Genomic DNA, 26,249 nt, shown 5'->3' with positions numbered 1-26,249 from the left:
CGTCGCGCGCGCGCCGTCGAGATCCGCGCGCGCTCTTCCGCGCACGCCGCGTCGCGGGCTCTCTCGCGCGCGACGACGCGGGCGACGCGACGCGACGCGCGCGCGCGCGGTGGACGTGTGTCGGAATTCAGAATTCATCTTGGAATTCAGAATGCACACCGGTCGCGAATCTCGACGCCCGCGTCGCGCAGAGGACGCGCGCGGACGCGTCAGGCGCCCGGGCGCGTTCGATGATGTATCGCGCGTCGCGCGCGGGCGTCGAACGCGGCGCGCGCGCGTCGGATGGCGGACGGTGGAGGAAGATGTCGCGCGCGCGTCGGACGGCGGCGACGGCGGCGGCGTGCGCGCTTTGGATGACGTTGAGCGTCGAACGGGCGCGCGCGACGGCCGTGCGCACGATGGAGGAGTTCTCTGAGCGGGTGTTGATGGCGGACGCGAACGCGATCGTGAAGTTTTACGTGGATTCGTGCGGGCACTGTCGAGCGCTGCGACGGGCGTGGACGCGCTTGGGCGAGACGTTTGGCGAACGCGTCGTCGTCGCGGAAGTCGACTGCGATGACGCGCGGGAGGTGTGCGCGCGGTACGATGTGCGGTCGTATCCGACGATTCGATTCTTTGACGAGGTGAACGGGGAGGACGGGGAGGAGTACGGGGGGAACAGAGGCGTCGATTTCGATTCGCTCGCCGCGTTCGTCGAGCATCGTCTCGAACGGTGACGCGGACGCCGCGCGTATCGTTACACCGCACGACGGATCACGCGCCTACGACGTCGCGTCCGCGTCCTCGGCGCGCATGAGACTCACCTGGGCGCTTCGCCCGCCCCCTTTCGCCGTTGGAATCGACGCCTCGACCTCCAACGCCCGCCACGCCCGCGTCCCGCCCAGGGCGTCTCTCGCGCTCGCCGGCGTCGCCCATCGCATCCACCGCCCCGTCCACGACCGCGCCGTTCCCGCGTCTCTCCGCACCATGGTCACGCGCGCGTCGCACGACGCCTTGTCACCGACCAATCCAAAATCTACCCGCGCGAGCGCGCCGTCGTCCCGCCGCGAGACGCTCGCGTTCCACCACGCCCCATCCGCGTCGAGCGTCGTCCCCAACGCCTCGGTCAATCGCGCATCGCTCGTCAGCCCCGAGCGCTGTTTCGCGAGCTCTATCGCTATTCTGTACACGACGTAATCGTCGAGCGCGGCGTCGCACGCGCGGAGCGTCACGACGGCGACGAAGGCTTGGATGAAGCGCGTCGTCGTGGACGTCTGCGATGTCGATGATTCGCTCGCGCGCGTCGACGGCGCGCTGGACGACGCCGAGGACGCGGTGAACGGACGCGCGAGACGATGGATTACGCGCGTCGTCGCGCGCATCGCGACGAACGGGGCGCGCGCGATGTGACGGGTGAAGGATGGATGAGACGCGAAGCCGACGTCGCGTCGCGCGTCGACTACGCGAGGGAATAACAATGCACGGCGTGGTCGTCCGAGGCGGTGGCGAAGAAGGTGGATGAATTCGGGCGCCATGCGATGGCGCGGACGGCGGCGCCGTGACGGTCGTCCGTGGACGCGGAGGCGCGGTGCGTCCACGTGCTCGGGTCGGCGCTCGATTGCGCGCGCGTCTCCACCGAACCGTCGTCGAATCCAATCGCGAGCGTGCACGGCGCCGAGGCGTCGGTGGAGCAGGCCAAAGACGTTGGCGCCGATGGAAATTTGGGGAGCTCGCACTCGAGTTCGCAGGTCTGCTCGATGACGCGCCAGAGCTTGACTTTTTTGTCCCGGCCCGCGGTGGCGAACGACGACCCGCTCGGAGCCCAGGACGCGGCGAAAATCTCGCGATCGTGCGCCTTGAATCGAGTGAGCAAACGCCATCCGTCCTCGCCGAACGTTCCCCGTGGGGCATCGTTCGATTGAGGCGCGAACACGCACACGTGGCGGTCTCGACTGGCGGCGAGCAGGTAGTCTCGCTCGGCGGCGGCGGGTGAAAATTCCAACGCGGTGATGGTGAGCGTCGCTCCGCTGAGCGAACCGAGCGGTTTCCAGTTTTGACTTCGAGACCACACCCACACCGCAGCCGACGAAGACGTGAGCGCGGTCGACGCAGAGGCGATCAAATCACCCCCGGGATGCGCCGCGATGGCTCGAATTTCGTTCCCGTGGCCGTACAGCTTCCTCGCCTCTGGCCAGAGCGTCGCCTGCGCGAGCACCTCCTCCAACGGCGGCGTCGCGAGCGCCTGCGGCGTGATCGCTTCGACGCCGCGCGCGTTGTACTCCTCTATTAATCCCTCTTGTTGCTGCGCCTGCGCGCGAAGCGCCGCGATGTCGCTCGGTAAATCCTCCTGTTCGCCGCCTCGAAGCGCCTTGTTCGACAATCCGAGCGCCGGGAGCTCGGCGCCGAGCGACTCCATCGAGAGCCCTCTCGCCTTTGCGAGCGCGGCGGCGCCCGCCGGATCGGTGTCTCCCAAGCTATTCGCGAGCGTGCCCAAAAACGTCCCCGGGGCCTCGAATACGCGCAGAACTTTCTCGTCCGCGCCGCTGACGTACGTTGTCGTCCCCGCGTCTCCGTCGTGCATAGTGGCGAAGCACGTGATGTCGTGACCGTGTACCTGCGGACGAGCGATCTGGCGCCATCCCTTGGGCCCTTCGCCCGACCACGGCGCGTGCACTCGAGTCGTCTGATCGTGTCCACCAGACATGAACCATCGACCGGCGGCGTCCCAGCGCAAGCACGTCACCCCCATGACGTGACCAGAGGTGCCAACCATCGGACACCACGAACCGTCTTCGGCGCGACGCCACAGGTGCAAAGCCCCACCGTGGCTGTTCGCGAGAACGACATCGCCGTCCGGTGAGAACGATGCGCCGTAGTATCCCAAACACACCGCCGCGGCTTCGCCGAGCGAGGACGACGCCATCCAGAGTTCGCGTCCCGCTTCGTCGCTGGTCGACGGCGCGCCCGTGGGCGACCAAAGCATGAGCGATCTATCCATGCTCGCCGTCATCAGGACCATTTTGGAGGGATCGGGATGCCACGCCACGGACGTGACCCAGTCTTCGTGTCCGACGAGAAGGCTCTCCAACGACGTCTTGACGCGTCGACCGACGAGAAGCGAGCTCGGCGGTTTCGGCGGCGCCGCGAGCCGCATGAACGCCGGCGCGTCCTTACCCGCCTCCTCCGCGTCCGCGTCCACGGGAACCGTCTGGATGCGCCACACGCGAGCCGTCTTATCTTGGCTCGCCGTCGCCAAAAAAACCGCGTCGTCGCTCCGCGTCGGGGCGAACTCCGCGCCCCGAACCCAATCCGCGTGTCCGTCCAGCGTCCCGCACGCCTCGAACGCGGCGACGCCGTCGGGTTCAAAAATCCTCGTAAAATCACACGCGTACACGCGAACGCGTCCATCGACGCACCCAACCGCGAGCACGTGTCGCTCGTTTCCGTCGCCCGCCCCCGGCGCCCGCGCGACGGCCACGCACGTCGGCGACGCCACGCTCGCCAGCGTCACCCGTCCACGCGCGCACAACCCTCCGTTCCCATCACGCACCCACACGATCACATCACCGTCATCCGCGCAGGACGCGATCGCGTCGCGTCCACCGACGTCCGCGCGCGCCGCGTCCCGCGTCGGCCCGCGAGCGTGCGCCCCGAATCCCAATTCCGTCCCATCACGCGCGAGCACGCGCACCCCTCCCTTGGCGTCACCGATCGCGCATCCACCGTCGACGAGCGCGACGACGCACCGCGCCGCGCCGCCGTCGATCGAGCGCGTCGTCGTCGTCGTCGTCATCGACCGCACGTCGACGCGATGGGCGGCGTCGGCGCCACAAAACACAACCTCGAGCGCGTCCTCGCGCGCGTCGTTCGCGAACGCGGCGACGCGCGAGCCGCGATTGACGCCGCACGACGCGTACGCGCGCGCGAGGACGCGCGGCATGTCCACGCGCGCGCGAGCGCGGCGGATGCGTCGGCGGCGGATGCGTCGGGGTGGACGTTAGGGTTCAGGGAGGGTTCAGGGAGGGTTGAGGGAGGGTTCAGGGAGGGTTGAGGGACGAGTGGGCGGCGCGCGAGAAAAAACACCCATGACTTTCGCGAAATATACCGGTACCCGTCGACGTCTCGAGGGGCTCGACGCGCACGTCGTCGTACCTGGATTTTTCTTCACCCACGCCGTGAACGCTTTTTATCGGTGTCACGCGAAAAATCTTACCGGATTCGAGATACAGTTTTTGATTCAGCCCTCGACTCCCCGTATACGCCGTTTTTCCGGAGACGTGTCGGACGACCCCGCGGGGGCGTCTCACGCGTGCGACGCGGACACACCGCACGCCGAGACCCCGGCGGCGCCGCGCGCGCGACACGACGACGACGACGACGACGACGATGGTGCGCGATCGCGCGCGCGGGCGAAGACGGCGACGCACGACGCGCGCGCGTGATCGAAGCGTCGCGCGCGCGCGCGGTGAAGACGGTGGACGACGACGGTGGACGCGCGGGGGGTGGGAATCCACGGACGATCCGCCGCCGAACGGACGACGGGGAGGAGGGATGGCGACGTCGAACGCGTCGACGATGCGGTGGTGGACGACGCGCGCGGACGTGGGGGGGGGGTGGATGCCGCGCGCGGTATGACTGACGATGCCGGTTGGGTTGGACGCGCGTAGGCGCAATTCGTGCTGTTCGAATCCGCGAGCGGGTACGGGTTGTTCGAGACGCTCGACGTCGACGTCGTGGGCCAGAGCCTGGAGAAGGTGCAGGAGCAGACGCAGGACGCCGGGAAGTTTGGGAAGATGGTCAAGTTGCATGGTTTTAAACCGTTCACGAGCGCGGCGAACGCGTTGGAGCAGATCAACTGCGTGTCGGAGGGCGTCGCGAGCGAGGATTTGCAAAATTTTTTGGAACAAAACTTGCCGAGACAAAAGGACTCGGCGAAGGCCAAGTACCAGCTCGGGGTATCGGACTCCAAGCTCGGGAACTCCATCGTGGAATCGACGAAGATTCCGTGCGTGTGCAACGACAGCGTCGGGGAGATTCTTCGTGGCATTCGTCAACACTTTACGAAATTCGTCAAGGGTTTCAAGGGTGGCGACTACGAAAAGGCGCAGCTCGGTTTGGCGCACTCGTACTCTCGCGCCAAGGTAAAGTTTAACGTCAACCGATCGGATAACATGATCATCCAAGCCATCGCGTTGATCGACACGCTCGATAAGGACATCAACACCTTTATCATGCGCGTGCGAGAGTGGTACGGCTGGCACTTTCCGGAGCTCGTCAAGGTTTGCAACGACAACTACATGTACGCGCAACTCGCCTTGGTGATCAAGGACAAGGCTACGCTGACCGATGAGGCGCTTCCAGCGCTTACGAAGATTACGGGAGACGAGGACAAGGCGAAGGAAGTCATCGAAGCCGCCAAGGCGTCGATGGGTCAGGACATCTCTCCGGTGGACATGATCAACATCGAAGCCTTCGCGAAGCGCGTCATCTCCCTCGCCGAGTACAGAACCAGTTTGCACAACTACTTGAGCAACAAAATGAACGTGGTACGTATTATGATTCGAATCGAACGCGACGTATACGATGAAGCTCTCGGGATTCGTGGGGTTGATGATTATGATACACCAATCACAGACCTGATCTGAATGACCTTGTTGAAACAATTCATGCACCACTCTGACTCACGTCTGTGGAGAACAACATCACTACGAAGCGCGCGAGCGAGAGCGTGAAATATATCGAACGAAACGACTGACCAAGATGTTATTTTTCTGCTCGAAACAGGTGGCTCCGAACCTCGGCGCTCTCATCGGCGACATCATCGCCGCGCGTTTGATTTCCCACGCCGGTTCGCTCACAAACTTAGCAAAGTACCCGGCGTCCACGGTGCAAATTCTCGGCGCCGAAAAGGCTCTCTTTCGAGCCCTGAAGACCAAGGGGAACACGCCGAAGTACGGTTTGATCTTCCACAGCACGTTCATCGGTAAGGCGAACGCGCGCAACAAGGGACGAATCTCCCGTTACTTAGCCAACAAGTGTAGTATCGCGAGCAGAATCGACTGCTTCAGCGATTTCCAAACCACCTTGTTCGGCGAGAAGTTGAAGGAGCAAGTTGAGGAGCGATTGGCATTTTACGACAAGGGTACGGCGCCGCGCAAGAACATCGCGATGATGCAAGAGGTCATCGCCGAGATTGGTCCGCAAGACGGCGGCTCGAAGAAGCGCAGCGCGGATGACGCGGCGACGCCCTCGAAGAAGGTTAAAAAGGACAAAAAGGATAAAAAGGAAAAGTCTGCGAAGAAGGCGAAGAAGTCTGAGAAGTGATTCCTCCAAGTCTATCCGAGTTTTGCTGTGTATTTCTAAATTCTGAAACGTAATGACGTTCTACGCGAGCGCCTCCGTCGCCTTTTCACCAATCAGTGCCTCGACGTCGCCCTCGAACACTCTCGGTCGCGTCTGCGGCGGGTAATACCCCCGTACTTTCCCGTCACGATCGATCAGAAACTTCCCAAAGTTCCACTCGATTCGTCTCACCCCCGCGCGCGACTTCAACCACTTGAACGTCTCGCTCGCGCCGCTCCCGTTCACCTTCACCTTTTGAAACACCATCCCCTTGAACCCTCGCTTCCGCGCGAACGCGCACGCGGATTTCGCCCCGAAAGGCTCTTGAAACATGAACCCGTTACACGGGAACGCCAAGATTGTCAAGTCGTCACCGAATCTGTCCTGTAAGAGCTTGAAATCTTCGTAGTTTTTCGTCGTCAAACCGCAGTACGACGCGACGTTGACGACGAGCACGACGCCGCCGCGCGTGGAGGCGAAGTCGAAAGCGGTGCCATCGTGTAGGGGCTCGCTCGGGAGTTGGTCGAAGGTGTCGCAGGCGTCGATGACGCTCGAGGGGCGTTTGGACTGAAACGCGCCCATCGGTTTGTGAGGCTCGTGGGGCGCGCGTTCGTCGCGTCGCGGGTTGACGTCACTACAATATTTCTACAGACGCGACGAGGAGCGTTGAATCGATATAATAGGATCGCGCCCCACGTACTCGCGCGCGCCCAGCGTGCGTGCGCGAACACTCGCGCGCGCGCGGGTTGTTTTCAATCCCGTCGGCGACGTCAACCCGCGATTTCGCCGCCTTCTTCCAAGAGCGCCTCGGCCTCCATCTTGAGCGCCCTCGCGTCTTCGGCATCGAGAGACATCGCCTGAACGACCTCAGCGAGATCGAATCTGTCGACATCGTCTGTTTGAGGTTCTTCGTACTCGACGTCGTCCGAGTCCATGCGAGCGAGTCCAGGCGAGCCGCCGGGTTTGACGCTATCTGAACGTGACAACGCGTCGATGCCTCCGGCGAATTGCGCCGCTTTGTCTCGATACTCGCCAACCGCGTGCTTTGGCAGCGATTTAGACGTTTGGAACTTCGCCTCTGGACCACCCTGCTCGAGCGAATCAAACTTGCGAGACATGTCTGCGATACCGCTGGGATAGTCGAACCCACTCTTCTTTTCGCTCCCATCGTACTCGCGCTTCGCCTGAGGATGATAGTGGAGGATCTCTTCGTACAAAAGCTCTCGAACCTCTTCGCGACTCAACTTTCGTTGGTCCCAGGCGAAGACTGACTTTGGGAGCGGATGGCGCGACGGTTCTCTCGAGACATCCGCCAACCCTTCGAAATACGGATCTGCCAGCGCCTGCGCCGCGGTCGGGCGATCGTCCGGGTCGAACGCCAAAAGTTTTTCGAGTAAATTAAGCGCCTTGCTGTCGACACCGGGAAATTTTTCCGACAGCGGCGTCGCCGGTTTAATACGCATTTGCTGCAGGAAACGTCTCGCCTTTTCGTTGCGCACTTTCGCGATTTGCAGCGGCGTCGGCGTCCCGAGCAAATCTGTGATGAGCTCCAACTGCTTCACGACGTTCTTCCCCGGAAACAGAGGTCGACCTCGTAGAAGCTCCGCGAATATGCACCCGACGCCCCAAATATCGATGGCTGGCGTGTACTTGGTGAAGAAGCTCCCGCAGAGTTCGGGCGCGCGATACCATCTGGTCGCCACGTAGTCGGTCCAGAAAATCATCTGCGGTCCCGTCTTCGCCGTCATCGCCCGCGCGAGCCCGAAATCACAAATCTTGAGCTTACAGTCGCTGTTCGCCAAGATATTTTTTGGCTTCAAGTCTCGATGAAACACATTCGCGCTGTGCATGTACTTCAACCCCCTGAGCAACTGATACAGGAAAAACTGATGATGCTCATCCGTCAAGTCATCGTTCGCCTTGATCACCTGATGCAAATCCGTCCCCATGAGCTCGAACACGATGAACACCTCGTTAAATTCCCTCGGATTCGGCGGCAACATGATGTTCAACACCTCCACAATGTCCGGATGTTTCAGGTGTCGCAGCAGCGTCACCTCTCGCAGGATCCGCGTCGCATCGCTCGCGTGATCGAACGCGTTTCGAACCTTTTTTATCGCAACCTTTTGTCCACTCTCTCGATCGATCGCCGCGCACACGACGCCGTACGACCCCTTGCCGATCACCTCCAGGAGCTCGTACCGCTGGCTCTCGTTCGCGGTCCACGACGCGGTGGCGAAGAACTCATCTCTCGACGCCGTGCTCGCCGCGCTCTCGCGCTCGCGGGCGCTCATGCCGCGCGCGCGACGCCGTCGCGTCGCGGTGCGACGCGACGCGGACGCTTCCGGAGGTCGGTCGCGGTCCCGTACACGCGGGTGTGGGTCGCGGTCCCGTACACGCGGGTGTGGGTCGCGGTCCCGTACACGCGGGTGTCTCACCCATCCCACGCGATCCCCGCGACCCCGCGGCGGGGACCCGCGCACGCGCGCGCGCGACGATGCGCGCGACGATGCGAGCGACGACCGCGCGCGTGACGCCGCGCGCGCGCGAAGGACACCGCGCGCGCGTTCGTGGCGGACGAAAATCGATGGGCATGACGTCGACACCGCGCCGCGCAACGCTCGAGGTCGACGCCGCGCCCGACGCGACGGCGACGACGACGACGGCGACCGCGGACGAGGACGACGCGAAAGCGAGGGCGTGGGTCGACGGGAGAGCGGCGACGGCGCGGGCGCTCGGGGTGGCGTGCGCGTGCGCGGCGCGCGACGCGCGGGCGGCTTCGGAGGCGCTCGGGGACGTCGCGCTCGATCCGGAGAGCGCGCGGGCGGTGAGCGCGGTGTTGGGACCGTTGTTTTCGGTGAGCACGGTGTTGTTCATCGTGCGAATCGTCATGACGTGGTACCCGAGCGTTCCGTACACGAAACTTCCGTGGGTCGTCGCGTACGCGCCGACGGAACCGTTGCTCAAGCCGACGCGGGCGCTCGTGCCGCCGGTGGGGGGGGTGGACGTCTCGCCGATCATTTGGGTGGGGATGATTAGTTTCATGAATGAGATTTTGCTCGGGAAGCAAGGTTTGCTCGTGTTACTGGCGAATAAGCAGTTGGGGTAGGGCGCGCGGGCGCGGGCGCGGGCGACGCGCCGGAGAACGCGAGAGTTCGAGGGACGAACGGACAAGCTCCCGTGACGCGATGATGGCGTCGATGTAATCGATTTCACGCTCTTTCGCGCGACGACGCGAAGCGAGACGCGGCGTCGACGTCTCGAGCGCGCGCGCGCGCGCCGCACACCGCGTCTCGCGTCGCGCCCGATGTCCATCGGTCGACACGCCGCGCGACGCACCGCCACCGTCGCGGGGTCCCGCACCGCGACGTCGCGCTCGAGATGCCGGCACGACGTCGACGAGGGCGTCGCGCACGCGACGAAGAGATGGACGCGGACGAGGACGCAGATGTCAGTCCGCGCGCGCGCGTCTTCCTCGAACGCGAGCGCCGCGTCCGAGGTCGCGCGAGCGCTCGGTTTGCGCCGGGATGATCTTCTTCTCGACGTCGTGCGCGAGCGCGAGGCGTCGACGAGCGGGACGATGTCGGTGGAGGTGACGAACCCGGCGACGGGGACGACGCTCGCGCGGTGTCGAGCGACGAGCGCGAACGATGTAGAACACATCCTGAGGCGATCGAAAGAGAGTCAAGAGCGGTGGGCGAATGAGTACACCGCGCACGCGCGAGCGAAGATTGTGCGGAGGTGGTTCGAGCTCGTGGAGGCGAACGCGGAGGACTTGGCGCGCGTGTGCACGGCGGAGTCGGGAAAACCTCTGGCGGAGTCGCGAGCGGAGGTTGCGTACGCGGCGTCGTTTTTGGAGTGGTTCGCGGATGAGGGACGAAGGGTGTACGGCGATGTCGTGCCGTCATCCTCCACGGGGTCGAGAATCATGGCGATCAAGCAACCGGTTGGGGTGACGGCGGCCATCACGCCGTGGAATTTTCCGCTGGCGATGATCACGAGGAAAGCTGGCGCCGCGCTCGCCGCGGGGTGTTCCATGGTGGTGAAACCGAGTGAAGAGACTCCTCTGAGCGCGTTCGCCCTTGGAGCGCTCGCCAAGGAGGCTGGTTGCCCGGATGGAGTTTTACAGTTTGTCGTCGGCGATCCGGTGGTCATCGGCGAGCTCCTGTGCGCGTCTCCAATCGTGCGTAAGATCACGTTCACGGGCAGCACGCGCGTTGGAAAACTCTTAATGAAGCAAAGTTCAGATACGGTGAAGCGTGTGAGCATGGAACTCGGCGGAAACGCTCCGTTCATCGTGTGCGCCGACGCGGACGTTGACGCCGCTGTCCGAGGCGCCATGGCGAGCAAGTTTAGAAATTCGGGACAGACGTGCGTGTGCGCGCAGCGCTTCATAGTGCACGAATCGGTCGAAGATGATTTCGTTCGAAAGCTCACCGCGGCGGCGAACGCGCTGAAATTAGGTAACGGTCTGGAAGACGAAAGCGTCACGCAGGGTCCGCTCATCAACGCCGCGCAAGTCGAGCGCGTGGACGCGCACGTGCGCGACGCCCTGAGTAAGGGTGCGGTGTGTCACTCGGGTGGCAAGCGCGCCGATGGAACATTTTACGAGCCCACCGTGCTGTCCAAGTGCACGGATGACATGCTCGTGATGCAGGAAGAGACGTTCGGCCCCGTCGCGGCGATTACGACATTCGTCTCCGACGACGACGCGCTTCGCATGGCCAACTCCACCAACGCCGGGTTGGCGTCGTACGTCTTCACGTCCGACTTGAAACGGTCGTACACGTTCAGCGAAAAGCTCGAATTCGGCATCGTCGGCGTGAACACCGGGGTCATCTCCACCGCGCAAGCGCCTTTCGGCGGCGTGAAGGAGTCGGGCGTCGGCCGCGAGGGCGGTAAATACGGGATGGAAGAATACGTCGAGACCAAGTACGTGTGCGTCGGGGGATTAGACTAGGCGGTGTTCGCGAATGATCTCTAGACTACGTGGTAAACTACAAAAATCGAGCGTCAAGCGTCGTTCTCTCCCTCCGCGCGCCTCTCTGGCGGTTCTTCTCGCGTCGGCACGATTTTGACCGGTCCCGGCGTGCACCGATCGACGCGAAAATTCCGACTCCCCTTTCTCAACAAAACCTCACACTGTTCCCTGGACAGCATTCGCACCCCGACGTCTTCGCACACCCCCAAGCGCTCGGCCTCTCGCATCACCCACAGCCGTCTGTTATTCATCGAATACAGTCGCCGCTCCGTCTTCGCCCGATCACCCCGCCGTTCCCGCCGCCCGCGCCCGCGTCGCCCTCGATCCTCCGACGCCGACCCATCGCTCTCGACCGCGTCCACGTCGTGCGTCACCACGGAGATGGGCGGTAAATCATCCACGGTGATTCGTCCTCGAACGATGTCATCCAACGTCTCCGCCAACGTTTTCGCGCATCCACTGAAGCGATCATGAATGCGTCGGTGCGTGAACCAAATCGTCGACGGACGCACCCGCGTGCGCGCCGTCGTCCCGCGCGTCGCGTGCCGAGACATCGGCGTCGCGCGTCGTCGAGTGCGCGGGATGTTTGGATGCATGATGAATGATTCGTGATGCGTTGAATCATTCATCAATGTCCACGCACTCGACGACGCGCGACGCGTCGCCGCCGCCGCGCGCGCGTCGATGGACATGCGCGCGGCGTGCGCGCGCCGCGCCGAGCGCGCGCTCGAGCTCGGGGCGCACGAGAGCGCGGTGCGATGGGCGTCGTTAGCGCTCGGGACGTTGGACGCGACTTTGGACGACGACGGCACGGCGCGGGCTCGCGCGCGAGGGCGCGAGGGATGGCTCGCGGACGCGCGCGCGTTGGAGATCAAAGGCGACGCGTTGGTCGGGTCGATGGACGTCCGGGGTGGGGTGGGGGCGTATCGCGCGGCGCGGACGACGCGCGCGCGGGCGCGCGGCGGCACGCGCGGAGGCGGCGCGGGCAGGGCGAGCGAGGAGGAGATGGCGCGTGAAGAGGCGATCGGGATGAAGCTCGCGCGTGCGTTGGCGTCGATCGGGGACGCGACGGCGTTGGTGGAGGCGAGAGAGGTGTTGGAGGCGACGCCGGTGGAGCGCCGAACGCTCGAGCACGGGTTGTTGAGCGCGAGAATAGCGAGGAGCGAAGGGCGCGATCGAGCCGCCGTGACGGGGTATAAAGAGGTTCTGTTGAAATGGCCGTTCGCGATCGAGGCGGCGGTGGCGCTGGCGGAGCTCGGGGTGAAGGCGGTGGACACGCGGCGGGCGCTTCGCGACGCGGCGACCGACGAGGACGCGCGCTCGGCCGAGTTCGGTGCGCTCGAGGCGTACGTCACGGCTTTTGCCGCGCTCGAGGCGGAGGACACGCTGACGGCGCGAAACGCGGTCGCGCAACTGCGTCAAGAGTTCCCGAATGATCCGTTCATCGCCGAGGCGAGGGCTCGAATCAACGCCGACAACGATCGAGACGCGGAATCAGCCATGCGCGAGTACGCGGCGATTCGCGCGAGGGATCCGCACTTTGTGCGCGGCATGGATGAGTATGGGCTCATGCTTTACGACAACGGTCACAAACAATCGCTCGAGGCGTTGAGCTCTGAAATGCTACGTTTAAGTCCCCACGCGTCCGAGTCGTGGACGTGCGCGGCGCTCTACTTTGAGACGAAACTAGGTAGCGGTAGAGGCGGTAGAGAGGAGGCTTTTGCGGCGGCAGAGAAAGCTGTGAGGATCAATCCGCGCTCACACGTCGCGCTCTTGGTGTTGGGATCAATTTATCTCAGGGCGAATCGTTATAAATCTGCGGTTCGCGCGTTCAACCAGTGCAACGCCATCAAAGTTTCGTTGAAGGCATACCACGGACTGGTCAAGGCGTACCTCGCCCTCGGATCGACGGCAAACGCGATGATGTGCGCGCGTCAGGCGCACAAACGAAGTCCGCAAAACGCGCTCGCGTGGAGTTTACTCGGAGATGTGCACGCGAGGAACCGGGACGAGTACGAAAAGGCGATCAAGGCGTACGAGCAAGCGCTCGCGTACAATCCTCGTCTCGTCCGAGCGGTCAAGTCGCTCGCGGCGCTCAATATCAAGATGGGAAAAGTACACGTCGCGCGCGCCATCTTGCAGCGGCAGTTGGACGATTATCGACCCTCCGACGAGGATGAGCTCATCCAGTTGTACTGCCGCCTGGCCCAGGTGTTGATGCTGTCAAGACAGACCGCCGAGAGTGTCAAGTATTACACGCGCGCGTTGGCGATCCGACCGGACTGTGTCATCGCGCAAAAAGCGCTGGAGAAATTTGAGCAGACGCGGAACCCAAAATTCGCAGCAGCGTTGTCCGAGGAGGACGTAGAAGGAAACGAGGACCACATGATGGACGACGACGTCGAGTCTAGAGAAAACTCTGAGGAGTGGATGGAGCAACGAGGCGCGTGAACTCTTAGATGAAAAGATTGTTTCAATGACAGCGACTAGAACACGCTCGCCTTCTCTTCGTACTTGTAGAATCGCAACGTCGCCTTGGACGGATCCTTGACGCACAGGTAGTTGCCGTCTTCAAACTTACGACACGTCTCGAGGAAGAGCTTAAGTGAACCCCACATGCTCGACTCCTTCAGGTTGATTTGCTGCGCGAAATCCTTCGTCTTATACGTTTGCGTGTTGAGCACGACGTGCAAGTTCGGGTCGCGCGGGTGCGTGCGCGATACGAAACCGAGCTTGATGAGCTCAGCGTCCACGAGCATGGCCATCGCGGTCCACTTCGCCAACTTGTTCGCGTTGTTCTTCAGCTCGTTCGCGATCACCGCACCGCGCTGGGTTTCAATTTTAAGTCGCCAGTCAATGCCGGTGACCTTGGAGTCGAACTCGTTCAAAGCCTTGACAAGAGTGGTGAGCGCCTTGCCCTTATCCATTCCCTTGGATTCACTCACGCCATTGTACTCGCATCGGCAAACGAGCTGTGTCTTCTCGTCCACGTTCCACTTACGGTACTTGTAAGCGACGGAATCTGTCTCCACTTCGTTGAAGAACGGCACGGGTTCACCAACCTTGACGGCGTCCTTCTCGGAGTTGAGAGACTGTTCGACAAAGGCGCGGTTCACCTTGGTTCCCTCCTGGGAAAGTTGCGGAACTCCGTTCATGTCGTCCGGGTCGTCCGTGATGGCTTCTTGAGCGGTTTCGGACACGGTCAGCAAGTCGAAGTTACCGTCGTTGCGTTTGTCTAAGAACATCTTTCCGTCCTTCTTGCGGATGAGAATGTCCCAAGAGTAGTTGGAGCGCGCCGCGCACATAATGGCGGCCAAGACGTTGTCCGTGGTGAACACGTTGCCGGCGCCCGATTCGGAGTACTTTTGAATGATCGGATCATCGCTCGCGGTGAGATTGCGCGGCGGTTCGTCTGTGCGGCGTCGCAAAGGCACCTCGGTCTTCGGCGTGACTCGGTCGTACGACTTGTCAAACCAGCGCACGGAGCCGTACGAAGCCAAATCCTCCGGCTGCGCGTCCTCGAGCACGTGCGATTGCTTGATGATCTCCGGGAAATGGATTTGTTCCACCACTTCCCAGTCCGGGCGAATGTCCACCGAGGCGCTGTAGTGCACCTGCTGCTGCTGCCTGTTGTACGCCCAGGTGTTCCACTGCGCGGCTTTTCTCGACTGAATGCGCGCTTGGCGGTTACGTTCGCGCTCAGCCCCGACGCCAAGATCTCTCGCGAACTCTTCCGTCATCCCGCGTCCGCGTCCGCGTCCACCAAACTGATTCCAGCGTCCGCCGCCCCGTCCGCCGCCGCCGCCGTCCCGTCGACCGCTCCCTCTCGTCGTCGCGTTGTCCACCAAACTGAAGCTCTCCTCCTCCACCACGTCCGCGACAAAGTTAAACACCGTCTCCACGCCAGCACCGCCGTTCGCCGCCGCCTTATCCTTCGCCCTTTCCTCCTTTCTTTCTCGTCTTTCCCTCTTCTCTCGCGTCTCCCCTCTGTTCCCGCGTCCGTCTCGCTCATCCTCCGCCAACCAATCGCTCACGCGTCCAAACTTATCGGTATGATTATACGGGGCATAGATCATCTCCGCGATCTCACTCGTCACCAAGCGCTCGCGCGTGGGCCCGAACGTCTCCGCGTCCGTCGCCATCGTCGAGAGCTCCAATCTCGCCGCCATGATTTCTCGATCGTCGTGCGCCCGCGTCTCGCTCGCACGCGTCACTCGGTCGTCGTCACCGGCACACGCGCGCGCGATCGAGAGCGGGGCGTCTTCGAACGCGCGCGTCTCCGAACGCGAGCGAGCGACGATGACGCGCGCGCGATCGACGCCTTAGGTCTTCGCGGTCTCGCGCGCGTCGACGACATCGCCTTAGTCGTCACTATATACGCCATTCGATCTCGTACATCACGTATGTTAAGATCTATGTACGCACGCGACGCGCTCGGGGTCGACCGGTGACATACTTTACGTCCATCATCGCCGTGTGTCCTCGACAGTGGTGATGACATGTCAACATAAGTAAATGATAGACTTTACATAGCCTCAATAGGGCATCACGATCTCCACCCTAGGCCGGCGCCGTGTGGTATATACATACCGTTACATCCATGTATGTATGATACACACATAGTCGTACTGCGAGACGTATAGTGTTAGGATTGTTGCGGGCTAAACTAGGTTGGTCGCATCACGATCTATGAGTCGTGATGCTGACGCCGATCACGAAATCGATGATTCAGATCATGATGCTATATTGAGTGTATGTAAAGCCTATCATTTGCTGATATTGACGGGTATACCTCACTGATAGGCATCAAGTGACTGATAATACGCTATGTCGGTACCGGTTTCGAGGAAATACAGCGATGATAAGTAAATTGTGTCACTGTTCTAACCCTAGCACCCCCTCGAAGAGCGTCGCCGCAAGCTTGAAATTTCCTCCAAGGTCGCATCACGATCCATGGGTCGTGATCGTGATGCAGATCACGAAGTTTCGGGTCGTGAGGGAGATCGTGATGCCAATTTTACCCAACCCAGGGGCTAAATATGATTGTATAGCCTTCCCGAGTCTTGAATAAGTGATGAGTTATGACTCATGACGTGTAGACTCTAGTTAGAGTCAACAGGCTCGCTATTTTTAATCATCATCAGATCTTTACGCACAGAACGCGCTACGACGCGATCACCACAGGACCTTAAGCTTACATCGATCGATTGTTGCTAAACAACTCTCTTCGTTGTACCCGCGCGGGTGGTAGGTGTTTCGCGTTAGCACAGGTCGTTCGAGTTGCGCAAGATCTATTTTGGGGAGACGAAGAGTCGCCAGAGATCATGTTCCTAGCACATGACATCGCCGCGATCGCCAAGTTGGGCGAGATCACTCCCGCAAACACTGTGGAGTTTACTGATCTAGTCTGCGAGGCGTTGATGTACCGACTCAAGTCGTCAGCGGGCCAGGGCAAACGAAAGGAGAAAGCATCCACGGCCGCGCTTGCGGCCGCTGACCTCCTCAAATTTGTTATCGATTCAAGATTTAGATCTGAGTCGATAGGGTTAAATGAGATTAAAGCGGCAGTTCAATCCATCGATCCTCAAGTCAGGCGGAATATTAATTTAAGAAGGTTATGTTCGTCTATATATGAGGTAAATGATCAAGCTCCGATCGCGATAATACCAGGACCTCCGGCAGTTCGTACCAGGCAGGGCGGGAACGTACCTGTGCAGCCTCCCATCGATAGGGTGCTTGCTACCCTCGGAAACATCCATCCCGGATGTGCGTTAGTACGATTGGAGGACGCCGACCGTGAGCTGGCGGAGTCAATATTCGAACTCAGTTCAGAAAAAGGGTTTCCTGAGAAACAAAAGTTCATCATCCACAACGCAAGAAGCTCCAAGTGGTCTGGAGTGGAGTTGTTGGACAGACTGTTTCAGGACGTAGACCCATTTGTTACTTTGTCTACTCTATTGGAGAACAAGTTTCATAATGTCGCATACAAGGGTCCAGGCGAGATGGTCACATTCTTTTCAGAAAAGAGAAAATGTTTTGAACGCCTACCCAAGGCGACTATGATACGATTGAACCAAGGCAAAGAATTGGAAGTTGCGGTGGATGAGAATATGGCCGTTGCTGGAGTGCAAGTGCCAGGAAGAAAGGTCTCACGGTACATCGGACTTACACAATCTCTTGTAGCCAATATCATGGCTTCAGAGAACTCTCGTCTACAAGTACGCCAAGGTTGCCAAGATATAATGTCTCGTGGCGCGGCTTCTGCATCCGCTTTCGACTTCGGGTTAGTGTCTCAGCAACTTATAATGGTTGACAAATTAGATGCCGACAAAGAACCGAAATCTATGTTGAAAGTAAATAACATCACCACCAAGAGCTTTAAAAGGAAGAATTGGAAAGGGGGAGCAAAGTGCTACAATTGTGGTGAACCTGGTCATCGATACTGGGACTGCTCCAAAGAACTCAAGCCCGAATTTCAGAAGAAGGTTGATGCATTTAACACAAAGCAGAAGAAACGTAAGACGGAGTGATGGTCTGTCCTCGGAGTTGAGTCAAAAGACGCATTGCAAGCATCAGGTGCTAATCACATGATTATGGATACTGGCGCATCCGTCAGCATAGTCATGGATTGCAATAAAATTAACAGCGTGATTCAAATATCCGAGGAAGTACTCACAACCATAAATGGAAATACACCTGTAAAGTGCGCAGGGTATGCGACAGTTACTCTGCAGGACACAGAAGGTGAGTTATTTGATTTTACCTTTGAGGCAAGATGCGCGCCAGGTGCAAAACTCCCAGGAGCGGGCATTCTGAGTTGCCCAGCTATCTTGGATAGTTGCAAGGATTGCAAAATGTGTCTTAGCCGAAAACAAGGATTTATAACCTTGCCAGATAAGCAGGGAAGATTGAGGTCAGTTGCGATGCAGGTCACTGGAGGTGGTTTGCCGGAATTGAAAATATTCAACAAACAGAAGGTATGCTTGATATCTGCAGAAACGAAAGTTCTGCATGATACATTGGGCCACCTATCTCATTGTAGAATCATTCACGCTATCAATGAAGGATGGATCACTGGGGTAGATGCCAAAAGGGTATCACCTGAGTTAAAGGAACTCACCAGCGAGTGCTATCCGTGCAAACTAGGGCAAAACAGGAACCGCACACACGGGAGAAGAGATTCCCGACGTACTATGCAACCATTGGAGTTGATTCATTTGGATGTGTGTTTTGGTCCTCCCAGAGGCTCAGTAGTTTGTGAAGTTGTTGATCATGCCTCCGCACTAGTGATAGCGGATGATGCGACGAGATTCAACTTTGTGTCTAGCCAAGATCCATGATTGTCGGAGGCAGTCAGGTATAAATATTGTGCTCCACATACGAGGCGTTCATACAGACGGCGGCAGCGACATCGCTGCAGTGTTCAAGGAATTTTGCACTGAAAATGGCATAAACTTTACGACCTCGGATGTCAATCATCCTTGGCAAAATGGGTTAGCTGAGAGGTCAGTGCAAGCACTTAAGTATATAGCCAAAAAGCTTTTACTGGCATCAGGAGTGCCGAGCGAGTTTTGGGTATACGCCATGAAACACGCGGCGATGATTCGGAATGTTGTTGGCATAAAGGTGCACGGGAAGGTGATATGCCCTTTCGCTGAATTACTCGGAAGATCGGTGAGCATTGAAGACCTTCATCCATTTGGGTGCAGAGCATTTATGTCAAGAACTCAACTTAGCCAAAGTTTGAAAGCTATTAAAGACAAGACGAGATTACCAGAGTGGAAGCTGAATCGGTTACCGGTTTGGTTTCTAGGGTACGCAGAGGTCTGTCTAACCCCCAAGAAGTTCGTGGTTGTTGTGCCAAATACGGTGTTGCAAAGGGCAACCAATATGAAGGGCCACTTAAAATTTACCAGTGAACTTATTTTTGACCATAATGGTTATACGCGCAACATTGACGCACAAAAGGCGAGCTTGAACGCCGACTTCAATAACCCGCAGGGCACACTCAACCGTTCAGACCTGAATGAATGGCTTGATGGCGTAGAGTCATCGGAGTTCGATGACATCGGTTCATCGGATTTTGAGTTAGATTGTGATGTTAACCTCGACGGGGGTCCACACGTGCATCCGGTAGCCGAAGAAATTGTCAAGCAACGGGAACCAAAAGGGCAACCGTCATTGTCGACTGAACCTAATCTCTTGGGGAAAGATAAAGGAGTCGACGTATTATTGTCAGCTGAACCTAGTCTCTCAGAGGGAGCCAAAGGAGTTGACGCAATTGAACCGTTTCAGGAGCGGAATGTAGTGCCTCCTAGATGGCTTGAGCACGCAGAATCATTCCAAAATTCAGGTTGGGCGCCTACTGGGTATGCCATTGACTCCGAAACGAAGGAAGGAGGCATTGATGAAGGAAACGATCCAACTGCTGGAACTGATCAGCCAGCGGAAGGTATCGAAGAGCTCATTAATCACTTCAGTAAGAATGGTAGAGTATCGGAGCAAGATCTCCGGGCACACCACATGTTTCTAGTTGCCAAGTATGAGGTCGATGACCCACTGATACCTTTCGATATTCGAGGAGAATCTACACCCGTAGCACATGTTGTTTATGCCACCGCTGTGGCGCACATGGAGGACTACGGGAAGGTAGTTGATGAGTCGACAGTCGATTTCACACCATCCCGAGAGAAGGAGTTCAATGGGCTGCTAGAACAAACGTTGGAAGCAGTTGATATGAAGTCAGGAGCCAATATATGCGGCACGAAGTGGGTAGATAAAGTGAAACCAGATGGGACATTGAAATCCAGGCTTGTAGTGCAGGGATTCACCCAAGTGTGGTTAAAGGACTACCATGATACATTCAGTGCAGTCGCGACGCTCACGACCTTCAGACTGCTGATTAATTTAGCTGCGATCCTCGGATGGGTGGTATACACCATAGATGTATCTCAAGCGTACACGCAAGGTGAACTGCATGAGGAAATATTTATCCGGGCGCCAGCAACGCATCCACTTCCAAAAGGGAAGGTATACAGGCTGCGAAGGCCGTTGTATGGTACTAAGCAGGCTGGCAGGTGTTGGTACCTGCACGTTACAAAGACATTGAGACAGATGGGATTGACACAGGCGTCAAAGGACTCATGCCTTTTCATTCAAAGGACAAAGTCTGGAGCGCCTGAGTTGTTGATTTCAGTGCTTGTTGATGATTTGATGATCATAGCCGAAGAAGAGACAATGGTGAAACAATTCCACGTAAGATTCTCGAAAGTGTACAAGGTATCTCAATTTGAACAGATTAAAGTGTACAACGGCATAGAGATCACACGTAAAAGCAAGCACATTTATGTCCTTAGTCAACATTATGCGATATCCCAGTTCCTAGCGAAGTGTGCGGTACAAGATGTGAATCCTTGTGATAGTCCGTTGCTGCCGTCAGACACGTTTGTACTAGGCGAAGGGGGTGAAGCATGCAATCATAGTGAAAAAGAGCTATTCCAGAGTATTTTGGGATCACTCAATTGGTTCAACATAGCCTCCAGGCCTGACCTTGCCGTAGCGTGTAGCTTAGCGGGTCGAGTAGCGAGTCAACCAACCAAGAAGCAGTTCAAGCAATTGACTAGAATAGTTGGATACCTCAAGAGACACTCAGCAAAAGAGTTGACATATGATGGCTCAAAGTGCAAGGGTGTGGTGAGGTTGTATGGATTCAGCGACTCAGATTGGGCGGGGCAGCGCATGTCGAAAGACCCGAGTGATAGGTGTGGTAGGAAATCAACTTCAGGATATATATCATATTCCTGTGGACCCACAAACTGGAAGAGTAAGCTCCAAAATATTCCAGCGACCAGTTCTGCTCAAGCGGAGTTTATTGCCATGTATGAAGCGGCTAAGGACCTATTGTTCCAGACATTGTTGTTGAAGGAAATAGGAATCCATATCGTTAGAGTGCCACTGTTTTGTGACAACACGACCACCATCAAACAGATGATGGAAACGATGTCGTCTAAGTCAAACAAACACATGGAGATCAGATACGCCTGGCTCCAACATTATGCACATCGCGAAGGATACATTCAACCTTTCAACATAGCTTCAGGTGACAACGTGGCAGACTTGTTGACGAAAATTCTACCTCTGTGCAAAGTTAAGCGAGAGGGGCTCTCGAATCATTTCAATATTCTCTGTGAGCAGATTTTCTCAGGAGACATTCAAGGATATATTGACGCGAGAATGAAAGAAGGTATGGTTCGCGGAGATAAGTTGAACACGTATGAACACTACCTTAAATCGGTCGAACAAAATGAAATCCAACCTTTCAGAAGCAACAGCACTAGCGGTTAAAGACTAGTGAAGGCTAAGGGGGTGTGTTAGGATTGTTGCGGGCTAAATATGATTGTATAGCCTTCCCGAGTCTTGAATAAGTGATGAGTTATGACTCATGACGTGTAGACTCTAGTTAGAGTCAACAGGCTCGCTATTTTTAATCATCATCAGATCTTTACGCACAGAACGCGCTACGACGCGATCACCACAGGACCTTAAGCTTACAACAAATTTACTTTATTTACGAAGCACTTACTTAAGTAAGGTGAGAATCACGGGGATAGCGTTACTCGAAAGGGGGAGGAGTAAATGCCGGATGTCCGGCTCCATTTGTCCCACCCCGGAAATAGCTAGGGGTGCATTTGTCCGGTCCAATCCTGGCTCCCTTCGGCTTAGCTTCCTTGTAGTCAGAACTATACACGAATAACATTTACTCTAAACCCCACCTAAACCCTACATAGGGTTTAGGTATCTTTTTCTCGCGAGCGTGCTACGCGCACAGGTGCTCGACGTGTCACTTTCATCCGCGTTACGGGCTTCGGAAAGGACTTTGAACGCCTTGTGTTGATGGTTGTATCGCGAATGATTCTCCGTGTAACGTACAATGCCTCGGTTTTCGACCAGAAACTGAATCCGTGACAACATTACAGGTGTCAGTGACCTAGGAAGCGCTTCGGCAATAATTCGTTTCAACATGTTTCCCAATCGTCGTCATCGCGGACATACGTACCCCCCGCTCGCCAAGCCGCGGATCCTGGGATCGGCGGAGCCAATACAAAATTGAAAGGCGAGATGAAGACAAGAGCCTCGTGCGATGCAAGTCGTAACGTTAGAGTACCCTCATCCCATTCTACAGCGCATGGACATCTATCCCCCCAGTCTGAGGTCAGTCGAAACAATTTATCGTCACCTTTCTCAACGTCATCCAAACGCTCGCGCCCGCGAGGAAATGTCTTCGAAGTTGTGTCCAAGTCTACTTTGAAATATGCATCGGCCCATGGCTTGGGTATTACGGCTACCATACTGTCGACCATGACGCAGCCCGCGTCCGCGCACTTGCACTCTTCGCGCGGGCCGACTTGCCAGCTCAGGTGTTGGGATGTCACTTTACCCCGACTGATGCGCCTCGCACGTAGCATGACGGCGTCTTTGTGAAAAGGAAACGTAATATCGCTCAGCCACATCATATCAGGCCGCGTCTTTAAAAAGTACTTGACCCGAGATGACAGTTCCGGTGAGCTCTGCGTCACTCTTTCGAAACACTCGTGTGCTCTTGAAAATTGATCGGAACTGTTGTACTCGAAAAAATCGCTCACAATTATATGCTGTTCAATGTGTTTTCGCGTCGTTTCTGTCATCTTCTCGACGCAGATGTACGTCGACACACGAAACTCGCGCGTCTCCAGGGGCGCGACGACGTGCTGACGCAGTGTCTTCATGCAAGGTACTAGCACGTTTTCTCTATGCTCTCTACCTATGACGAGCACAGAAACCTCGTCTTTGTTCTTTTGTGGGTGCATTTTCGACGTCGGGAGCCCAGAGTCGACGAAGACGCGTTGAGTTCGCACTGCGTTCTTCAGTGTAACAGCTCTCGCTCGATCGAGGTCAGCCGTCAACGTTCCGCGCGTTATCGCGAGCGCGAAGATCGCGAGCGCCGCGAGTGTGACTGCCCTCGTACTTCGATCACTCGCCCGAGCAATCATCATCACGAACGCGGGGTTGTTTGCGTCTTCATCGACCTCTCGCGCGCGGGGCCGTGACTTCTTTTAGCGTGCACGCGTGTACACGTGAGTCGCGTTCTCATGAATTAAGTCTCGTCTTCCTCACAGTCGCTCTCGCCACGCGATGAGGTCCTCTTCGCATGGCGAGACGGCGGACCGCCGTCGCGTGTGCGCATCACGTCGTTCAAAGTCATATACAGATACGTCATTGACCTCTATCACTGATCTATTGACGCACATAAATGTAAACATACACGTAAACCCGCATCGCTCGGTGCGATCGCGCGGTCGCGTCGTCTCGCCCACGCGCTGGTCCCACCGGACGACCGTCGTGGGACGTCCGCGCGCGATGGGCCGGGCGCGACGCCGGGCGCGCGCGCGCGCGATCGTCGCCGCGTTCGCCATCGGTGCGTGCGCGCTCGTCGTCCTCGCCGGTATGTTCGCGACGGTCGCGACGAGCGACGGTTCGCGCGATGGCTTTACCGTGACCGACGACGCGACGACGACGACGACGACGGTGGATTCGAGGGACGTCGAGACGCGCGAGACGGCTGGAGTGGACGTTGAGACCAACGTCGACGCCGTGGAGGGGAGGTCAGGGGACGGGTCGACGACGACGAGGACGACGACGCTCAAGGATTTGCTCTCGCGCGGAGGCGAAGACGAGGGAGCGTGCACGGGCGCCGAGGCGCGAGGGAAATTCTACCCGGCGAGTGAGGCGTTGATCTTGGAGATAGAACATAGGATAAAATCGAGAATCGGGTTCGGTTGGGCGCGCTGGGGTGACGCCGAGATGGCGGCGAGCGCGAGAGACGGGAGCGCGATGCGTTTGGTGGCGAGAGCGTTGGTGTCAAAGTCGGCGACGCCGAATTGCGTTTTAAACGTCGGTGTGCACTGGTTATGTAACCCAGGGTTGAGAATGCAGTGGAACGCCGCGGCAGAAGGGATCGACCAAGAGGACACGGCGTCGCATTCGTTTTTTTTCCTTCCCATGGGCGACCCGGCGGATGACGACAGAGAGAAGTGGCGCGCGAAGGGCATTCGCGGCTACGTCGACGTGATCAAGGAGAGTGAGCGAAAAATCATTCTACTCGGACCACCACATGTCGCCAAGCTACCGTTTCTCAGCGACGCGACGTTCATCGACGCCTCGGGATCTGGCGGCGCCGGCGATCACGCGGCGGACGACGTCGTCGCCAAACTCTTCGAAATCGGCGACGCCATGAAGGATCCACCGATCGTGATCATGGCTGCCGGCATGGCCGCAAAAACTGCCATCGTGAGCGGTCAAGATAGGATCAACGACCGCGGGTGGGGCTTCATCGACGCCGGAACGACGCTCGACGGGTACGCGGGTAAACACTCGCGCGATTACAACGACCCCAAAAAGTACTGCGAAAAGACGAAATCGCGCGCGCGTCGTCCCGGCGACGGCATCGAGCGATGGACCGCCCCGGGCGTGTGCGCCGGTCTCGGCATCGTTTGATTCCCTCTCCGAATCATCCGTCGTTCGCGCGCGTAGTTTCGTATTGCGCACCGTCCAATCCGCGCGTTCACGAAGCACACCGCCTGTCGTGATTGAAACCGACGCAATGGTCGACATCTCGCGCGCGGGTGATGGTATGATCGATGGATGGACACATACATAGCGCTTGTACATGTACAGTACGTAATTGCTACCTCCGCGGTCCCCCGTGGTGGCGCCGCGCCGTCTTTATCGTCGTCCTCGTCCGCCCGCGCCCGCGGCGAGGTGAGAGCGCGGTGCGCGGACGACGGTGCGCGGACGACGCGCGTCGATCGAGGGAACGCTCGCGCGGTGGACGACGACGACGCGAGCGATAGGGTGCGCGACGGAGCGCTCGGCGGAGCACAGGAATCCCACCGCGCGTGAAGTTTCCGTCGTGTTTCACCGCGTCGCGCGATGTCCGCTCGAGCGCCGAGCGCGATGCGGACGACGAGCGCGGCGACGACGAGCGCATCACGCGTCGCGCGCGCGAGGACGGTCGAGCGGGCGCGCTCGGGGGGGGTGAACGGGAAGACGGATGGGACCAGAGCGGGCGGCTCGACCCGGACGCGGGCCCGCGCGAAAGATTCGGGCGAAGCGGGCGACAGACGTCGCGCGTCGGGTCGAGAGGACGTGTACGGGGCGATATCATCGTTGGCGTCGACGTCGGCACGTGCGAGCGAGTCGAGGGTGCGAACACGTCGGGGAGGTCGGGCGCGACCGAGAGCGATCGACGAGCCGACTCGCTTCAGCGATGGGACCGAGGAGCAAGAGCGAACGAACGGAGAACTGCTCTTTGAGGACGGCGTGAACGGAGAGTCGGATGTGGTGTTCGCCGAGGGAACGGTGTATAAAAAGAAGCTGGAAGGACCGTCGAGCGAAGAGCTTTGGTACGCCGGTTACATTCGCGAGTTGGAGGGTTCGCTGTCCGCGGACGAAGAGGAGGAAGAGGAAGCGGATGAAGTCGAAATAGGTCCCAAGGCAAAACGGAATCCGGGCAGGGAGGGGATCCGGGGAATCATTTACTACGCGATGCACCGTCTTCCAGGCATGACGAGAAGTCCGCTCCCGACGGTTGTTCAAAACCCAGTGGACAATCTTTCGGTGTGGGCGCTAGCGACGTGCGGATTTCTGTGGACCGCGTCGACGTGCATGGTTTTCTCGCTACTTCCAGTCTTCTTGCAGACCGAGTTCGGGTTCTCCAACACGCGTATCGGCGCCGTCGAGGGCTTCGCCCTCTTTGTCTCTAATTTTAGCAGAGTTTTTTCCGGTGTCCTCTCAGATATCTTGAAGTCTCGAGTCAAGGTGATCGCGGTCGGTTCAGTGATGACTGCGGCGATGAAGGTCACCTTAGCATCGGCGGTGAGCGTCCAACAAGTGGTCATCGGGAAGCTTT

General features: G+C 58.4%; 16 protein-coding genes across 16 annotated transcripts; 9 read left to right on the top strand and 7 right to left on the bottom strand.

Annotated features, from left to right (window-relative positions):
* Positions 1-302: 302 nt before the first annotated feature.
* OT_ostta08g00510 (Thioredoxin-like fold) lies at positions 303-716 on the top strand (the record flags this gene model as incomplete). The annotated part of the gene is made up of 1 exon (XM_022983486.1): positions 303-716. The coding sequence occupies one exon, from the start codon at positions 303-305 to the stop codon at positions 714-716; it is 414 nt and encodes a 137-aa protein (XP_022840902.1).
* Positions 717-761: 45 nt separating this feature from the next.
* OT_ostta08g00500 (unnamed product) lies at positions 762-1,361 on the bottom strand (the record flags this gene model as incomplete). Its single annotated transcript, XM_003080571.1, has 1 exon — positions 762-1,361. The coding sequence occupies one exon, from the start codon at positions 1,359-1,361 to the stop codon at positions 762-764; it is 600 nt and encodes a 199-aa protein (XP_003080619.1).
* Positions 1,362-1,438: 77 nt separating this feature from the next.
* On the bottom strand, positions 1,439-3,919 carry OT_ostta08g00490 (Quinonprotein alcohol dehydrogenase-like superfamily; the record flags this gene model as incomplete). The annotated part of the gene is made up of 1 exon (XM_003080570.2): positions 1,439-3,919. The coding sequence occupies one exon, from the start codon at positions 3,917-3,919 to the stop codon at positions 1,439-1,441; it is 2,481 nt and encodes an 826-aa protein (XP_003080618.2).
* Positions 3,920-4,365: 446 nt separating this feature from the next.
* OT_ostta08g00480 (NOSIC) lies at positions 4,366-6,303 on the top strand (the record flags this gene model as incomplete). The annotated part of the gene is made up of 3 exons (XM_022983485.1): positions 4,366-4,368; positions 4,647-5,525; positions 5,764-6,303. 3 exons carry the CDS (start codon positions 4,366-4,368, stop codon positions 6,301-6,303), a joined length of 1,422 nt encoding a protein of 473 aa, XP_022840901.1.
* Positions 6,304-6,363: 60 nt separating this feature from the next.
* Positions 6,364-6,903, bottom strand: OT_ostta08g00470 (Glutathione peroxidase; the record flags this gene model as incomplete). The annotated part of the gene is made up of 1 exon (XM_003080567.1): positions 6,364-6,903. The coding sequence occupies one exon, from the start codon at positions 6,901-6,903 to the stop codon at positions 6,364-6,366; it is 540 nt and encodes a 179-aa protein (XP_003080615.1).
* Positions 6,904-7,091: 188 nt separating this feature from the next.
* On the bottom strand, positions 7,092-8,615 carry OT_ostta08g00460 (Serine/threonine-/ dual specificity protein kinase, catalytic domain; the record flags this gene model as incomplete). Its single annotated transcript, XM_003080566.2, has 1 exon — positions 7,092-8,615. The coding sequence occupies one exon, from the start codon at positions 8,613-8,615 to the stop codon at positions 7,092-7,094; it is 1,524 nt and encodes a 507-aa protein (XP_003080614.2).
* Positions 8,616-8,908: 293 nt separating this feature from the next.
* OT_ostta08g00450 (Uncharacterised protein family Ycf19) lies at positions 8,909-9,430 on the top strand (the record flags this gene model as incomplete). Its single annotated transcript, XM_003080565.2, has 1 exon — positions 8,909-9,430. One exon carries the CDS (start codon positions 8,909-8,911, stop codon positions 9,428-9,430), a length of 522 nt encoding a protein of 173 aa, XP_003080613.2.
* A 198-nt stretch (positions 9,431-9,628) lies between these two features.
* On the top strand, positions 9,629-11,281 carry OT_ostta08g00440 (Aldehyde dehydrogenase, C-terminal; the record flags this gene model as incomplete). Its single annotated transcript, XM_003080564.2, has 1 exon — positions 9,629-11,281. One exon carries the CDS (start codon positions 9,629-9,631, stop codon positions 11,279-11,281), a length of 1,653 nt encoding a protein of 550 aa, XP_003080612.2.
* Positions 11,282-11,334: 53 nt separating this feature from the next.
* OT_ostta08g00430 (unnamed product) lies at positions 11,335-11,856 on the bottom strand (the record flags this gene model as incomplete). Its single annotated transcript, XM_003080563.1, has 1 exon — positions 11,335-11,856. The coding sequence occupies one exon, from the start codon at positions 11,854-11,856 to the stop codon at positions 11,335-11,337; it is 522 nt and encodes a 173-aa protein (XP_003080611.1).
* Positions 11,857-11,986: 130 nt separating this feature from the next.
* OT_ostta08g00420 (Tetratricopeptide repeat) lies at positions 11,987-13,753 on the top strand (the record flags this gene model as incomplete). Its single annotated transcript, XM_003080562.1, has 1 exon — positions 11,987-13,753. The coding sequence occupies one exon, from the start codon at positions 11,987-11,989 to the stop codon at positions 13,751-13,753; it is 1,767 nt and encodes a 588-aa protein (XP_003080610.1).
* Positions 13,754-13,788: 35 nt separating this feature from the next.
* Positions 13,789-15,471, bottom strand: OT_ostta08g00410 (Eukaryotic translation initiation factor 3 subunit D; the record flags this gene model as incomplete). Its single annotated transcript, XM_003080561.2, has 1 exon — positions 13,789-15,471. One exon carries the CDS (start codon positions 15,469-15,471, stop codon positions 13,789-13,791), a length of 1,683 nt encoding a protein of 560 aa, XP_003080609.2.
* A 1,155-nt stretch (positions 15,472-16,626) lies between these two features.
* Positions 16,627-17,832, top strand: OT_ostta08g00400 (Zinc finger, CCHC-type; the record flags this gene model as incomplete). The annotated part of the gene is made up of 1 exon (XM_022983484.1): positions 16,627-17,832. The coding sequence occupies one exon, from the start codon at positions 16,627-16,629 to the stop codon at positions 17,830-17,832; it is 1,206 nt and encodes a 401-aa protein (XP_022840900.1).
* Positions 17,833-18,598: 766 nt separating this feature from the next.
* Positions 18,599-21,646, top strand: OT_ostta08g00390 (Reverse transcriptase, RNA-dependent DNA polymerase; the record flags this gene model as incomplete). The annotated part of the gene is made up of 1 exon (XM_022983483.1): positions 18,599-21,646. One exon carries the CDS (start codon positions 18,599-18,601, stop codon positions 21,644-21,646), a length of 3,048 nt encoding a protein of 1,015 aa, XP_022840899.1.
* A 671-nt stretch (positions 21,647-22,317) lies between these two features.
* OT_ostta08g00380 (unnamed product) lies at positions 22,318-23,148 on the bottom strand (the record flags this gene model as incomplete). The annotated part of the gene is made up of 1 exon (XM_022983482.1): positions 22,318-23,148. The coding sequence occupies one exon, from the start codon at positions 23,146-23,148 to the stop codon at positions 22,318-22,320; it is 831 nt and encodes a 276-aa protein (XP_022840898.1).
* Positions 23,149-23,698: 550 nt separating this feature from the next.
* Positions 23,699-24,835, top strand: OT_ostta08g00370 (unnamed product; the record flags this gene model as incomplete). Its single annotated transcript, XM_003080559.2, has 1 exon — positions 23,699-24,835. One exon carries the CDS (start codon positions 23,699-23,701, stop codon positions 24,833-24,835), a length of 1,137 nt encoding a protein of 378 aa, XP_003080607.2.
* A 435-nt stretch (positions 24,836-25,270) lies between these two features.
* On the top strand, positions 25,271-26,249 carry OT_ostta08g00360 (Major facilitator superfamily domain, general substrate transporter; the record flags this gene model as incomplete). The annotated part of the gene is made up of 1 exon (XM_022983481.1): positions 25,271-26,249. A coding segment is annotated over one exon (979 nt), but the record flags the coding sequence as incomplete, so codon positions are not given.

This window comes from Ostreococcus tauri (genome assembly GCF_000214015.3).
Source record: "Ostreococcus tauri WGS project CAID00000000 data, contig chromosome 08, whole genome shotgun sequence".
Classification (NCBI taxonomy): domain Eukaryota; kingdom Viridiplantae; phylum Chlorophyta; class Mamiellophyceae; order Mamiellales; family Bathycoccaceae; genus Ostreococcus; species Ostreococcus tauri.
This window is presented reverse-complemented; position numbering and strand designations above follow the sequence as displayed.